Source organism: Colletotrichum jinshuiense, chromosome 5 (genome assembly GCF_051148585.1).
Source record: "Colletotrichum jinshuiense chromosome 5, complete sequence".
In the NCBI taxonomy this organism is placed as follows: Eukaryota; Fungi; Ascomycota; class Sordariomycetes; order Glomerellales; family Glomerellaceae; genus Colletotrichum; species Colletotrichum jinshuiense.
The window spans coordinates 2,631,389-2,646,120 of NC_139312.1; the positions used below are offsets into that span (position 1 = coordinate 2,631,389).

At 55.2% G+C, this 14,732-nt stretch overlaps 2 protein-coding genes across 2 annotated transcripts; one reads left to right on the forward strand and one right to left on the reverse strand.

The window, feature by feature from the left end:
- Positions 1-644: 644 nt before the first annotated feature.
- EsH8_V_000666 (uncharacterized protein) lies at positions 645-2,632 on the forward strand (the record flags this gene model as incomplete). The annotated part of the gene is made up of 6 exons (XM_083273182.1): positions 645-856; positions 914-1,576; positions 1,623-1,991; positions 2,043-2,374; positions 2,443-2,509; positions 2,584-2,632. 6 exons carry the CDS (start codon positions 645-647, stop codon positions 2,630-2,632), a joined length of 1,692 nt encoding a protein of 563 aa, XP_083125897.1.
- Positions 2,633-5,227: 2,595 nt separating this feature from the next.
- Positions 5,228-6,811, reverse strand: EsH8_V_000667 (SPX domain-containing protein; the record flags this gene model as incomplete). The annotated part of the gene is made up of 4 exons (XM_083273183.1): positions 5,228-6,157; positions 6,217-6,410; positions 6,483-6,683; positions 6,760-6,811. 4 exons carry the CDS (start codon positions 6,809-6,811, stop codon positions 5,228-5,230), a joined length of 1,377 nt encoding a protein of 458 aa, XP_083125898.1.
- Positions 6,812-14,732: the final 7,921 nt, after the last annotated feature.

Sequence of the window (14,732 nt, forward strand, 5' to 3'; positions counted from 1 at the left end):
GGAGGTGTGAGCCATTCCACCCGTTCTCGGGTTACACAAGACAAAGGAGTTGCAGGGGGACTTCGTTCTTATGTGGTCCCCAGGTCGCAGCGGGGCCGGGATTAAGACTCTATCAAGAAAGGATCCGCTTGGCTTCACTTGATTTCTCCTACGAAGCGTCCCCTCCTGGCCGCAGAGGGTCTGGGCCTGTGGAGCACGCGGCACTAGGTAGGGAGCATGGCAGTAGACACTACGGGCCATTTGAACTAATCAGCGTACTTCCTTCGGATACGGTAGCTGGGTGGCACCTCTGGTTCCTACCTTGCCTCACCTTTAATAATAAATCCTCGACCCAGCTCATCGGCAACAGCTCGAACTGGTGGTCTTGCACTGGACAGCTCAGCTTTGCCTTGCTTCCAAGCAACCGAGACACTGCTCGCTGACACTCTCGGCAGAACCCGCCCGGGATACAATTTTTTGTTTCCTCTGGCCCCTTGTTCTTGCCCGTGGACTGCGTCAATTTTCTGCCGGGCCGCATTTTCGCGGAAGGGGCGCCTATATCTCTCAGTTCATTACTGAGCTCGACTCGCGAAGCTGAGGTGGAGCGAGGGAGAGAAAAGGCGAGCGAGCGAGCAGGGGAAAGAGAGACGAGGGTAAAAATTACCATGTCGAGACAGATCCAACGGCTCGCCGTGACGCCGCCATCCGAAGATTCTGACAACGTCAACTCGGGCTCGCGTTACACAAGTCGCATGTCCTCGTCAAGTCACCACTCTGCCGCCGATGCCCCGCACCGCGCCCACCGCGCCTGTGAAAAATGCACGAGGACCAAGAAGAAGTGCGACAAAGGGCTACCCGCTTGTTCGAGGTGTACCAGGTGTGTTTGGCAAGCAGATCCCGGCGGAGGCTCAACCTTGGCTAACCAGTCCTCCAGGCTCGCCACCAATTGCTGTTATGACTTCGTCGTTAACCCGCCGTCGCTGACCATTGTCGACCAAGGCGCCGCCGGCAGTCACTACAATGCCGCTGCCGACGCGCGGCCCGCTTTGGAATGGCTTAACCAGATGGACTTCACCGCGGGTCAAATCATGCAGCTCCTGGCCGCCCGCGGCGTCGACTGGAAGGCTTCCATCAAGAGCTATTTTTGCACCGTCAACACCTGGCTCGCCGTCATCCACCCGGGCGTCTGGGAAAGGCGCTGCGGTGCAGCTCGGGTCGACGCCAACATCACCGATCCCGATTTGGCCCTAATCATCTTGTGCATCCATTTGCTGACCATATGGAACTGCGACGAGTTCTCGTCGACCGCCATGCTCGAGCACCCTCTGTACCAAGCCGCCAAGCGTATATGGGTGCTGAGAAAGGCCTTCTCCAAGCCCAAGATCGAGCTTGTCCAGTGTGGGGTTTTGATATCTTTGTACGAGCTGGGCCACGGCGACATCACCCGTTGCTACCAAACCTTTGGTGATGCCGCATCGATCGGCAGGGTCTTGGGTCTCAAACCGGGGAAGTACGACAAGGAGGAGGAGGATATACCTGCCGACCCCGAAGAAGAGCAAAGCCGCTCGCTCTGGTGGGCGCTCTTCATTATGGACAAGTAAGTGCCATTCTAGGTCGTTTTCGTGTCCTTGCTGACTGTCCAGGGTCTCCCACGAGCAGTCCGCGACTCTGTGGACTTCGCTTCAAATGGATATGCCCTCCGACGATGACCTCCTCCCCACGGAGCATTATCTCTGGGACAACGAGAGAAACATAACATTCAAGACGATCAAACGGTACCCCGTCACAATACCGGCCTCGGTTCGCGTCGGCGCTTTTCAGCGATCATGTCAAGCGGCTATTCTTCTCGGCTATGCCATTCATTGGGAGGCTGCCAATGCAGAGGTGGACGAAACTCCAAGCGTCTACTCGTTCGTCCAACTGGAAACCGCCACGAGGAGCCTCATTGAAGCGCTGATCACCCGTTCCGAGACCTGGGGCGAGAACCTCAACACCTATGCTCTTTGTGCGAGGTACGTCTGCGCTGGCCCCAAGTCGCATTCCCCGTTGCTAACGATCAAAAGCCTGTTTTGTCTTCTCTTCTACTCCTTTCTCTACTCGGCAAACAGGCCCGACACCCCAGCCCGAGATCCCGAGACGGATATGGAAATGAAGAAGGCCGTTGCCGGCATAAACTTTACCATCGGCCTCGTCATCGATGGCTCGAACGGCATATTCAACGCGTACGCTGACCATGATGAGGTTTTGGAAAACTGCGCGCCCGTCTGGCCTTACGCCCAGTACCATACGATGCAGCTCCTCTTTCACTATGAGGCTCTGCTGGAGGATGCAGAGACCAGGATGGCGGTGGTTAGGCAGAGCGTTGAATGTACAGCGAAGCGATGGGCTTGTTCTCGTAAAAACCCCTCCCTCGACCGCTGATAAGCAGCTGTAGCCGTGCTAATCACGTTTGTCTCTGTTCAGGATACTTATTGGAAGAGTTCGATAGAGTTCAGGCAGCGCGGAGGAGCGGGGCCAAGATGTGCAAAAAGTAAAGAAGCAGCCCCCGTAACGTCCTCGACCGTCCCGGAGCTCATAAGCTGACTTTTTTTCTTTTTTTTTAAGGTGCACCATCGGAAGTAGAACCTGCGGGCATTGCCCAGTTCCGGAGTGAACAACAGGATAATCTGATGGGGAAAGGGTCTCTGATTTTCGAAGCGAAAACAGCCAGGCCTTGGATTCAGAAGTACGGCGGGCGGGGTGTAAGATGAGCCATTGCGTTTTACTCACGGGCCCAAGCCAGCCTTGTCTCGAGCTCCCTGTGTACAAGGAAATCGGTTTCCGTTGTTGAAGAGATGGGACCCAGACAAGGACCAAAGCGGCAGACGTCTCGCCCGGCAATGAGGCTCGCCGGCAACTCTTACCGCAGCGCGGCCTGTGTCGGTCACAAGTGCAGTCGCATGACGCTCACTTCGTCATCTTCCATGCAGTCGGTCCTGGTCCCATGGGCGTTGATTGCGACGAACCCTGCTGTCGGCTGCGAGCCGCAGCAAGATTTTGCGAGTCTCGAGTTTGCTTCGTGTCACACACCGGCAAAAACTGCTGAGCGAAGAAGGAATAGCGGGGCTGGGAGGATTGCCTGTGCGCCGAGGATATGCCCGATGGGTTTCGTAAGGCTGTGGTGGGCGCGGCATTTCATTCTCGGGGGAAAAAGAGAGATATGGGGAAGCTTTTACACTATCCGAGGGAGCACGCAACGAGGAGCGGTTTCGTTCTGAAAGAGGCAGCCTCATTTGCACCTGAATCGCATTGGGTAGGGGGGTGATGGATTGACAGGGGGCAGTCTCCGCATTATCAACTTTCAGCCCGTCGTCCGGATCGAGTTCGTGATGATTGGGAACCGTACCCGGGATCTGACCGCCGCAGTATATATTTTCCGTTGTTGCCGTTGTTCAACATTATCCACCAGGATTGAGGCATGGACTGAATGAAAGTATGTGGGAGGAGGACTCTCAGGCCACCGCTTGTTGGCATGGGACAAATGCGCATAGATGACTGTGATCTGGGAGGGCGGGAGGGGAGGGCGGACTATTGAGCCAACCTATCTACCTTTCGCAAAACATCTCACGATCGGGACGAATACGGGTTTAATTTTGGAGTTGTCAGGCTTCAATCACTGCAAGGGCCGTACATAGCTTTCTCACCCCCCTCCAGGTGCCTACACCGCTCGGACAACAGAATGAACCAAAAAAAGAACGCTCGCGCGTCAAACGGCTCAGACCGTTATCTGACGAAGCGCTGCTAGCCCCCTCCTCCTCCTCATCCCCCTATCCTATCCTTATCCTGGTCCTCATGCTTGACACCACGATTTGTCCGTCCGTCCGTCCCTATCTCGTCTCTGCCCCCTCCCCTCCCCTCTCTAAGTCTCGGTCCCGTTGATTAAAGCACCAACCACCAAGAGAATGTGACAACACCCCCCCTCCCCCGCCATCGCACGCGCTCATAATACTCGGGTCGGCTTGCCCAGTGAGCATTTGGCCGTGATTGGGACGATTGTCTGAGATTTCGCGAGAGAAAGATGCCATCCCGGCCTCATACACCCCACACCCCCTCCCGGCCTTTTGAGCCCAATATAATCCCCAGAGTGACCGCCGCATCGTTCCCAGCAGGAGAGAGAGAGAGGGAGAGAGAGAATAAGGAAAGAAGAACGCGGGCGGTATGCAAGCAGCCGGGGAGGGGTCCTGACCAGTAGATTATTTTTGGGCAGTATCCAGTATTAACCACATCGTCATTATTACTACTATCATCATAGTTGTTGTTGTTATTATTCGAGACGGAGAGCCTGTGCAGTTCAACACCGCACCCCCAAAACAGACCCCCTCCGGCAGCGGCGGGGCCGCCGCCGCAGATGCCCGCCGAGCCTCCTCCTCCTCCCCTCCCTCCTTTCCCTCCCTCCCCACTCTCACTCTATCTCTTAGCTTCCCAAGTGTTTGTTTGTTCTCTCGGCCCCCCGTGGGTGTGGGCGTGCCCCCCCCCCCCCTCTGCCGACTGTGTGGACGCCGCACGGGTGGCGTTCACCGTCCCCCCCCCCTCCCCTCCTTTAAAATTATTATCCTCTTTCATTCTTTGGGGTCGCCGGAACCGTCTCGCTGGGAGCTCACATGCTGGCCGGTGCTCCGGAACGTGACGCCACCAGGAATGCCACCAAAAAAAAAACCAAAAAAAAAAAGGAAAAAGGGAAAAAAGGACAAAAAAACCCCGCCCAGATGCCGTATGGGATTTGGCATGTGTGCGGGTGAGGGACATGGAAATTGGACGGAATCGCGGTGGCGTACACTCGCACCCGTCGGTCTGAATCGCGTCGTATGCGCATCCTTGGAGGGAGTCTCCGTAATATCGGCAGATGGGGGGGACCAAATAATTTCCCGCCGAGCCACAGAAGAAACAAAATCACAATGTCGCGGTTGACTCGATCTCGGAAATGGATAAATTTTGATTCAGAACAAGCCTTGCCCAACTCTAAATAGGTATGGTGTGGTATGGTATCAAGAAAGACAAGCAGTGATGCAGCCGGCACTTGGTAGGAAACTGTCAGAAACAAAAATAAACGCCCGGGAATTCTCCAAAGGTTGTCGAAAATTCCTCAATCGCCAAGTCCCACAAATTCCAGGCCATCCTCCCTCTTCATCCCCGCGGCAGATAAGATGCAATAGACAAAGGAAATTCAATCATGGGAAATGCGACTCAACCAAGCCAAAATTAGTGGTTGCTATGCCGCGTTCCCCACTACCAAGATAAGCAGCATGCCGTTGAGCACGCAGGCGGTGATGAAGCTGCTGTACACAGCCAAACGCTGCAACACGCCCAAATCGTCCCGCCGGTAGAGCGACATGCCAAGAGCAATGCAGGCGCTGAATAGACTGGCCACAACGCCGACCGTGACGCCGGCGTCGACCTCGGCGCGGAGCTTGTGACGACCCGTTGTGATAAGGATGGCGGCCACAAGCAGCAACAGGAAAGACACACCGAAGCTGGCAATGGTGCCCCAAAACAGAACGCGTTCGCGATACCGTTGCACCTGCTGCTCGTTGACGCTCGGCAACGTGGCGTAGTGTGTGGCATATCCCGCCGAGGGCATGCCGTCTGAGCTGGCGTATTCGTCGTCAGTGTCCGTGCCCAGAGGCGAGATGCCACCATAGCTCTCCAGGAAGGGCCCGTTGCCCAATAGCCGTTGCCCTTCAGGTGGGTCTTGCCGCCGCGAAAACCATCTCCGGGCGTGGCGGAAGGGTGCCGAAAGGATGGCCCGCATCGAATCCAGACCGGGGAAGCTAATATCGTCGTCGGGGTTGATGTAGATGGCGTACTCGTCGTCCGGTCCGCCTGCATCGCTTCCGTCGTCATACTCGTTCCAGTAGTGCTGTTGTTGTTGTGGTTGGGCGGGCTGACAGAATCGTTGCTGCGCAGGCGGCAGCGGCGAGAAAAAGCTATCGTTGGCAGACCCCGGGCGCAGCGTGGACGGCTGCTCGTCGGATGAGGGCGAGCTCGGCTCGCTCAGTTGCGGCGTGGAAGTGCGCAAAGTGTTGAGCAGCTCTTCGTAGCGGGTCTGGAGGTTGTTCAGGTCCCGACGGGTAAAGCTCTTGGGGTTGGCTAGAATGTTTTCGCGGAAGCGCGCACCCAGCGTAGGAGATCCTGTCCATTTCTTTGAGGCAAAAATATCAGCAAAGGACCCACACAATACGATACCGGGGGCGCAGTTACCTTGTACTTCTTCGTGATCTTGCGGAAGGCCGTGATCTGAGCGTTGATGAACCGGGCCAGCGCGAGAGTCTCCTCTCCACAACGAAGCAAGTCCCTCTCATACTTGGCGAACCGGCGGTGCCGCTTGAGCGAGACTTGTTCGCCTTCCTCGGCGCACTTGACAATCAACCTCTGGACTTGATCGGATATGTATTCTGGACCTCCCAGTTAGCCAATTGAACTCGGCGCTGTGTTGTTTTCCCATCATCGATTGATCGGGGACTTACGTAGTCGTCTCGAGATCTCGTCGGCTTTGCTGGAAACGAAAAGGTCGACGCGGTCGTGCTGCTGGCAGAGCTCGTTGTAGAGATTGTCCTCGAACCTCTTGAGGGCGGCATCTTGATGCCCGGGAATGGCAATTGCGGTCGCCTGGTCCCGGCTTGTGTGGACTTTGATCTCGTGCTTGAGCGAATTGTAATCGACGTTATCTGTTGAAAAGGAGTTGCCGGTCAGCGGGAACCACCTTCACGTGCCAATTGAATCTGCATTGACGGGGCAACCCACATAGACTCCATTCTGGGACGGACTCCTGCTCGAGCTGTTCGCCGTATTTCATAGCCCTGAGATATCCTGCGAAAGGATCGTCACCAATTGCGTGGCACGAAGGTCCAAGAGGGTGCGGTGCGCTGGGCTGGACCGTTCTCGTGAGGGCGCGGGTCGAGTCTTTAGTCGATTGCTGCGTGGCGTGGGAGATAAGAGCCGGGATGGATGGTTTGGGATGACGCAATTATGATTGATTGCTCGGTCGTTGCGACTCTTCGTGCGGTGCGGGGGGAGAGGAAATTATATATTCAAACAGGAGGCTGCCCGAGATATGTGCAAAAAGGACGGTCGGTTCCTGAGCGGGTGTTCGGATCGGTAGGCGGGTTGCGGGAGGACTTTGGCAGCGATGAGTTGTCTGGGTAAAGACAGACGAAAGTCTAAATACATCAATGGATATTGGGAAGACAGTGGTGGCCAGAACCCGGGCGCCGCCTGCCTTGACAAAAATGCGACAGGGGTCCGATGAGATGGAGAAGGGAGGGGAGTGGGCAGCCGAGTGGAGGGGGTGGGCGAGGCAGTGAAGGGTCTGGTTGCATGGATTTATCAGGCCGAGCCCTTGTCAAGGCCTGGGGAGGCTTGCGATAGGTGCGATAGGTGCGATACGGCATCGGTGCTTTTAGCGGGCTCGAGTTGTGGCCCAGAAGGAACAGGAACGGCGGAGGCGTTTTCAGCGTCTCGACCCCGTTAGCAAGCTTTCCCTTCCACTCGTGGTAGCACTCGGCGTCATTCTCGTACCCGACTGGACAGACTGCATACGGCGAGTGCCGTCTCTATCTGCAGTCGGATGCGTTGGGAGTCTTGCCCGGGCCCCGGGATGGGAAAAAGAGCAACAAATAAAGTAAAAAAACTCTCAGGACGAGATGCGTCTCTCACATTCCATCCCCCCCCCTTTCTCTCTCTCGGAGACGCACACACACACACACACACACACCACACACCCACTCCCTCTCCCTCTCTCTGTAGCGGCTGCGGCTGCGGCTGCGGTAACGGGTGCGACATGCCGGCGCTGCGAGGAGGAACCTGGGCCCCAAAAGAGCAGTGTACGGTACCGGTAGTAGGATGAATGCATTGGAGCATGTGCCTTGGCTCGCATCGCAGAGGCCAAGCCAATCGTCTTCTCCTCTATGACGCCGGTAGGTGGTACTCTTTGGGGTTTCTTGGCATGCCGCAACAGCGCAGCAAAAGTATGGAGCCCGGATAACGAACTATATGCACAAGAGCTGCCATGTACCACAGTACACACGACAAAGCTAACGTGCTCGGTGACGGGCCTCAGTTCACATCCCTTGCGTCAAGGTATCCGCTCACAGGGCGTTAGCACATTGGCACCATCATCGGCTGCAGGAGGGGGGCGGGCGGTCGGGGCAAATGGATGACTGGAATCTCGTGGAGAAGACTCGTGTAGCCACTAATCACTTTGATGGCATGGGCTATTGTCGTGACAAAGTCCACTCGGATGAGCCTGGGGGTGTCGGTCACTTGCTTCAGGGTCCCCTCCTCTGCAGGCGACAACACGAAGTCGCAACGGCACTGATGGGCTAGTTGCACCAATTGATGGGCGTGAACGTGACCGTGCATGGGGGCATCTATATGTGCCCTGGGCGATGATGCAGATTGCGTGTGGATTGGCAAAGATTGTGAGAGTTGGGCGCCACACTTGGCGTTGCAGTTGCACGGTTTCAAACATGGACGAACTAGGCTGTTGATGGGATTGCAACTTGGGCGCATTGGCTGGTTGCGACTTTGTTTCCTGGTTGCTTCTGCTGCTCGCTTTGGATGCTGGATGCTGTTTCGCTGCCGTTTCTGTCAGAGGGAGGAGCCATTTCTGGTACCGCTGCTACACTACGTGACTACGCAGGCAATACTATGTACTCCTGTTGCTGTTGCAAAAGGCGGCAGGCAATCTGGTCCACCTTTTTCTTCCCCTTTCCCCTCATCGAGTCACAATTGCTAAGGGAAGGCATGGTGTCCCCGGTTCCCTCTCCCCCACCCACGCTCTGCCATAATTACGGGGTGGGCGTATGGATACTGCGCGCCTCCCACTCATCTTAGGCAATTCCTTCTCGTCTCGGCCATTCTTGCCTTCTACGGCCATTCTTGCCTTCTGCGTTTCTCTTGCTCTCTGGGATTCGATGGGTCATCTCCAATCCCCAACTCCAACTCCAACATCAGCAGCCTCTCCCACAGGCTGAACTCAATCGGGTAGTGCCAACAGCTGCCCATGCCGTGCCTCAACTCCGAAGGCAATCAATTAAGCCGCAAACCCTGTTACCAAAGGAGTCTGAGTTGACGGCTAGTGGAAATAAAATAAAAACGAAAGAAAATGAAAAAAATTCTCTGGTGCTCTAGCGCGACTAGGGCTGCACCTGCCACACGAGGCCTTGCCTTCGGTTTCTTCGGCCCAGCCATCGGCTTAACCTGGGCTGGGTTGGCCAGCACCAGTGCGGTGCCCGCGGACTAACAGCAGAAAGTAACAGCAACACGGCACTACATCTCATCTGGTCTTTCTGGTCGTTTCTGGATGCTCTGCCTATTCCATCTTGCAGGGCACATGCCATCAATGCCGCTCATTCACTGCACTCGCAGCGACGCGACAGGTCAGAGCTTGTCTGCCCCAAGAAGCAAGCACATTGCCCAATCCACGGCCTCACCCACGCAGCAGCGTAGGATTACAACGCTGCACAGATAACCTTCCAGTCTGGGCTCTTCTCCCCCCCCCCCCCCAACTGTCAGTGGACGATCAATCCCAACTCGGCCAATGACCACATGCTCACTTGCTTCATTTGACAGCCGGCCGTCTCACTATCTCGCGACAAGATAGACTTTGTGCCACCATTCCGCATCCTTCCGCATATCTGACTGGCCCCGGCCTCGGCTGGGAGCCCATGTCATGCTCGCCCAGTTATCCCATGCCATACCATGCCAGCTGGGCTCCTATCGAGATGCATGTACTACTGCAAAGCATGCTAGTGTGTTGCCTTTCACCTCGGGTTCGCTCCAATGCCATCGGGTCTGTGGGTTTTTCCAACCAACACCGCGCAATGGCCGTCCATGAGGCTGGTTTGTCTCTTTGGTGCGTGTTTGTCTCTCAGCGCCATTGGTGACTCTGCTATCATTGTACCGGTATGCTCATGCCCGGCCATGATCGGTGTGCCGCCTCACCTTCGGGCCGTACGCCACTTTCTAAAACCCAGGGCAGACCAGGGCAGATAACAGACTGTTGAGCCGAGTCTCTCGATGACCCAATCATCGTGTGAGCTGTAAACCCTGGCAGCTTTGAGCTAGTGTAATAGCAACCAAGGCAGATGGGAGTGATCTGTGAGCTGAGTCAGAATCCACAAATCCCGTACGACATTGGTTACGAAATTCCGTTACACTAATAGCGACCTCAGTCATCACATCTCACACCTCACTCACGACATGTCCACAGCAACTAAGCAGCCATCTGTTTCTCTCCAATTCTCTCCACACCTTTTCCTCCACCGAAGATGCGATGCGATGGGGCGGGCGCCCATCCGCCAAATGCAAAGCCGCCTTGACCACCTCGCCCTTCCGTCCAGGGGTCGTTCACTCGGCTCGTGGCCCCCGGCGAGCCGCCTGCAGACCTCCACTTTATCACTGTTGTGGATCAACAAATGCCTGCTCTCGTGTGTCCCACGTGCTAGATTTATGAGATCTATTGGCCTCATCGACCTTTGGCCCCTAGCGCTCTCAACGCAAACGTGCCGCCTTCATGCATCATTGGGCATGAATATGGCATTTTTGATGGGGGTTTTTTGACATTCACGCTGCGACGGTTTTGTTGCCGATAGGTCGCCCTCTTTTCTTGCCGTCAAGACAAGCAAGGACGCCAAGCCGCGACTTGGATGCAGGGCAGGCCGCGTCGCTACAATGCCAGTTTTTCACATGCTCTGGAAGAAGTCGAAGACGGCATTGGCAAATCATAATCCTCGGTTTTCGGACTCTTGAATTTGGTTCCGTGCCTTGGTCTACTTCTCCCATACCCTCCGAAGGATTCGGGCGCGGATTGGAGCGGCAACAACACTACATGTTTCGCCTTCTGCGCCTCCTGATCGCCTGCAGACTGGTGGTTCGCGAGGGTCTGGCAACTTGCATCGCTTCCGGGTGTAAAAGCCCTGCCCAGCCGAGGCTCTCAAGCCGTTGCGATGCAATGATTCCAAGATTTTTCTGCAAATCCTGCAGGTGGAAATGGGGACGACTTTGGTTCCAACCCGCAGAGCCCCCGATAACTCCACAGCTGTGCGGGTTTTGAGAGGGTGTTGGAAGGGGTGAGAGGGATTCAACATGCAGCGCAGAATTCTCTCTGCCATCCAAGGCGCTGTGTCTGCGCAATGACCGGGGCCCTGCAACGGGTAGCATCGCAACCTGTACACTACTGCAGGCAAGGTCAATGTTCGGCGGCCATGGACAGCGGGTTGGAAGAGGTACATCGCCCCCAAAGGCCCAAAATCCCACTCCCCGAGCAGTTTCCTTGACAGACACGCGACTCTATTCCATATCCGTCACCGAGAGCGCTGTCAGAAGAGCCGCCACCCACGGAGGTGACTGACACCCCACTCCGATAACACGCGGCGAGGGGCTGCGGCCGCTGAATTTGGAATCTGATCGCGTGCCCGACAGTTGCTTTTGGCTGCGAAGCAAGTGGAGTGAGCCCATCTCCGCGGAAGGGCGACAGGGGAGGAGTTTTCAAGTTTCTATTCCCGCCCGCACGCCTCCTGAATGTACGAAGCGGGTCGGCGGTTGTTTCGATATCGCTGATGCCTTTTGGCGGCCGATCCGCTCACACTGGACCCAGACGTCCGGACTGCATGATCTGGACCATTTATGAACCCCCTTTCCCCCCCCCCCCCCCCCCGAAGCCCCGCATTCGATTACTATTGCAAAAGTTCGGCTGCAGTCTATGGATGAACTGGGGCTCATGGGCGGGCAGTACCAATTCCACGAGTCCATCCCGGCCTAGCTGGATCGTGCAGAAAGCAGTTGGGGCGCCCATTCCCAACCCACTTTGGCTGGAATACCCCCATCCTGCCTAATGGCGTCGTATTCACTGCGACTCTGGTAGAGTAGATCTTTAGCCGCATGAATGCGCTGATGCATACCGTCGACCCTCCTAACTCTGGGTCGAGCTCAAGACTGTTGCGTAGATAGCCTTCCAGGCCTTCCCAAACTAGCTAGACCCCAATGCCCGGCGTGCGTACGATTTACTACAGAACATTGCCCCGAATGGAAGGACCCTTGCGGTGCCATTGTGCCGAGCAAGCTCGGCGCATATGGAGATGCCGGGTTGCGAAACTCCTGCCCGTTCAGGAGGCCTGCAGAACGGGTGGGTATCGCGTGGGTATTCGTTTTCATCGCTTGTGAAGAGCGAAAAAAAGGAAGGGGGAAAAGAAAGAAAGAGGTTAGAACGCACTGCTCGGGTGCTTAGCGAGCGTCGGGTGGTGAACTGGACCGGCGGTATTTGGCCGAGAAAATATTTCCTTTTGCCCCATGCCTCGATAGCCAATCACGTCAAAAGGGTGACATTTCGGCAGAGCTGTCACATGGTGCGTCGCGGCTCTCTGGGAAGAATACTCAACCCTACACGGCGGAATTCCGGTACGCAACGACTCTCCGACTCGTGGTGCCCAGGAGCCCGCCCGCCGTCTCTGCGGCCAGGAACCGGTGCCAAGCCCGGTGCCAAGATTCGGCGGCGAGGGGGTGAAGTGGTGTTTAGCCGGCGGGAGTCGGGTGGAGGGGTCCAGCCATTCTGTGTTTTCAGGCCGGGGGTTTCTCCAAAAGTGGAGATGGGCGTATGCCCCCCTTTGCGGGTGTGCGCACCTAGACTGACCAGCGAGCGTTGGAAGCGAGATTCTGATATTCGACAGAGCCGCTCGGACTTTGTGCGAGACAATGCTCATTCAATCTTCAGCGGGTTATCCTTGCATGAGCGATGTTAGCCTCGCGGGTAGCCGCGGCGGATGCAACGAGTGGGCCTCGTAAAGGGCGGGCGGCGTGGGATGAGAAAGGGTCCCTCCAAAAGGTCCTCCTCGGCAGATCTATTCTCAAAAAGTGCCAGAGAAAGCGGAGATGCTTTGCACGCTTTGGAACACCTCCTCCTTCCCCCTCTTTTGGTTTTTTGTTGCTGTGTCTCGGCGTTGGGGGGGGGGGGGGGTTGAGCAAGTTGCGATGGGACACTTGGTTTGCGATACCCTACCTCTTGGATGGCGTACGGAGTGATTCGGCCTTCCATGTTCTGGTTACACCGCATCTTTCTTTAATCCTGGCCTCGAAGGGGGGCCCCTGCGTGAGTCTCCAGTACGAGCTGCCGAGATGTGCAAAGTTGCAAAGCCATTCCCGCATGATTCTCGTGATTGCTCGCGCTTTCCCGCAAGGCTTTCCGGTCCGCATTTTACCGCCCTCGTTATTTCCCGTGTCCTTTCGGTAAGAATAGCTCCCCGGCCGGTTAAGGGGAATGGACTGTGTGCGTTGCGAGGTAGACGCTGGTTTCAAAAAAAAAAAAAGGACTACAATATAGTTTTACAGTAGGCCTACTGTGTTTAGAGTTTGGCCTAGGTAGTTTATGTAACGTTAATCAATGTAATAGATCCAAGTTCCTAAGCGAGCGTTTTCATTTCCCCGTGCTGGTTTCTGCCTACGTGCGCTGCAAATGCGACGTGCCTCGATGTAACGGCGTTAAACTAGGCTTCCGATCCGTCTTCTTTTCTTTCTTTTCTGGAATATTCATCTTTATACTAGTAGTCAGGAGCTTACGAAGGAAGGGTGGGTGATGATAGGCGGAATTACAAATTAAACTTAAAATACGTAGTGAAAGCTTAATTTGAGGCACGTACTAGTCTCGGCCAACTTATTCTCTACCGTCCAACAAAGAAGGGGGGTTATCCTGCCACGTATACACAGATGCCAAATTGGCCATAAACACAAGACAACCCGATGTCGGGTTCTATCAGCCAATAGTCCAGGGAATGGCAGCCATTAAAACTGGGAGTGGGATTGAGCAATCGAATGCGAATGGCAGCGCCACTTCCGAAACCTTCTGCTTCCCCGCGGCCCTTGCCGCACACCCAAGACAATGGGACAATGTACATTGCCGGATACCCGTTCCGCCCATCCCTTTTTCTTTGTCCCGCTTTGCCGGTTCCGAAAGGCACGGGCCAGGAAACATTTAGGTAGGTTCTACATACCTCGCCAGTGACGGGCTTGGTCTAGAAAATTTGGCGCAGGAATGCGAGAAGTCCAGACCATTGGTACAGAGGGACTCAATGCCTCGAGGAGCCTTTCCCGTCGCACATAAATGCCTGCCACGATGAATCCAACGTGCCGTTGTTTGTTTGTTCACGTGGTTTGAATAGATACCATGGTGTTGAGTAGCTGTACTGAATTTAGTTCATCTTGGTAAAAGGGGAAGAGGAAAAACGTAAGAAGAAAAAGGGAAAAAGACCCTCTCGTGAGCATGTCGCAAGTTACAGCCCGTACCATCTTCACCCAACGTCAGATGAAGACTGTGGGTTATGCGCTATTGTAGCGTTGTGTGTCTTTTTTTTCTCTGCCTTTTGTTTCTTTCCAGCAACCCACTCTGGAACTACATTCCCTCCTCCTCGGTTGGAATGCTAATGGATTCATTTTCTCGCCAAACCCCATTCCTAACAACGCTCGCCACAACTATGTTTGCGTCGATTAGTCCGGTGCTAGCTGTGTCGGCACTGCTAGCAGTATCACAGTCTAAGCCGTATACGCCCGCTATCCGTCGGTGTGGACGTCCTAAGGTCACCTAGATCAAAATTAATATATCCATCCTGTGGACACGTATATTGTCACATGCCAGCAATTGGATGTTATTATTATTATTATTAATTCATCTACTTTTAGCCACTGACTATGTAGGGAGTCTGCTTTCCATCTGGTAAAACCTTATA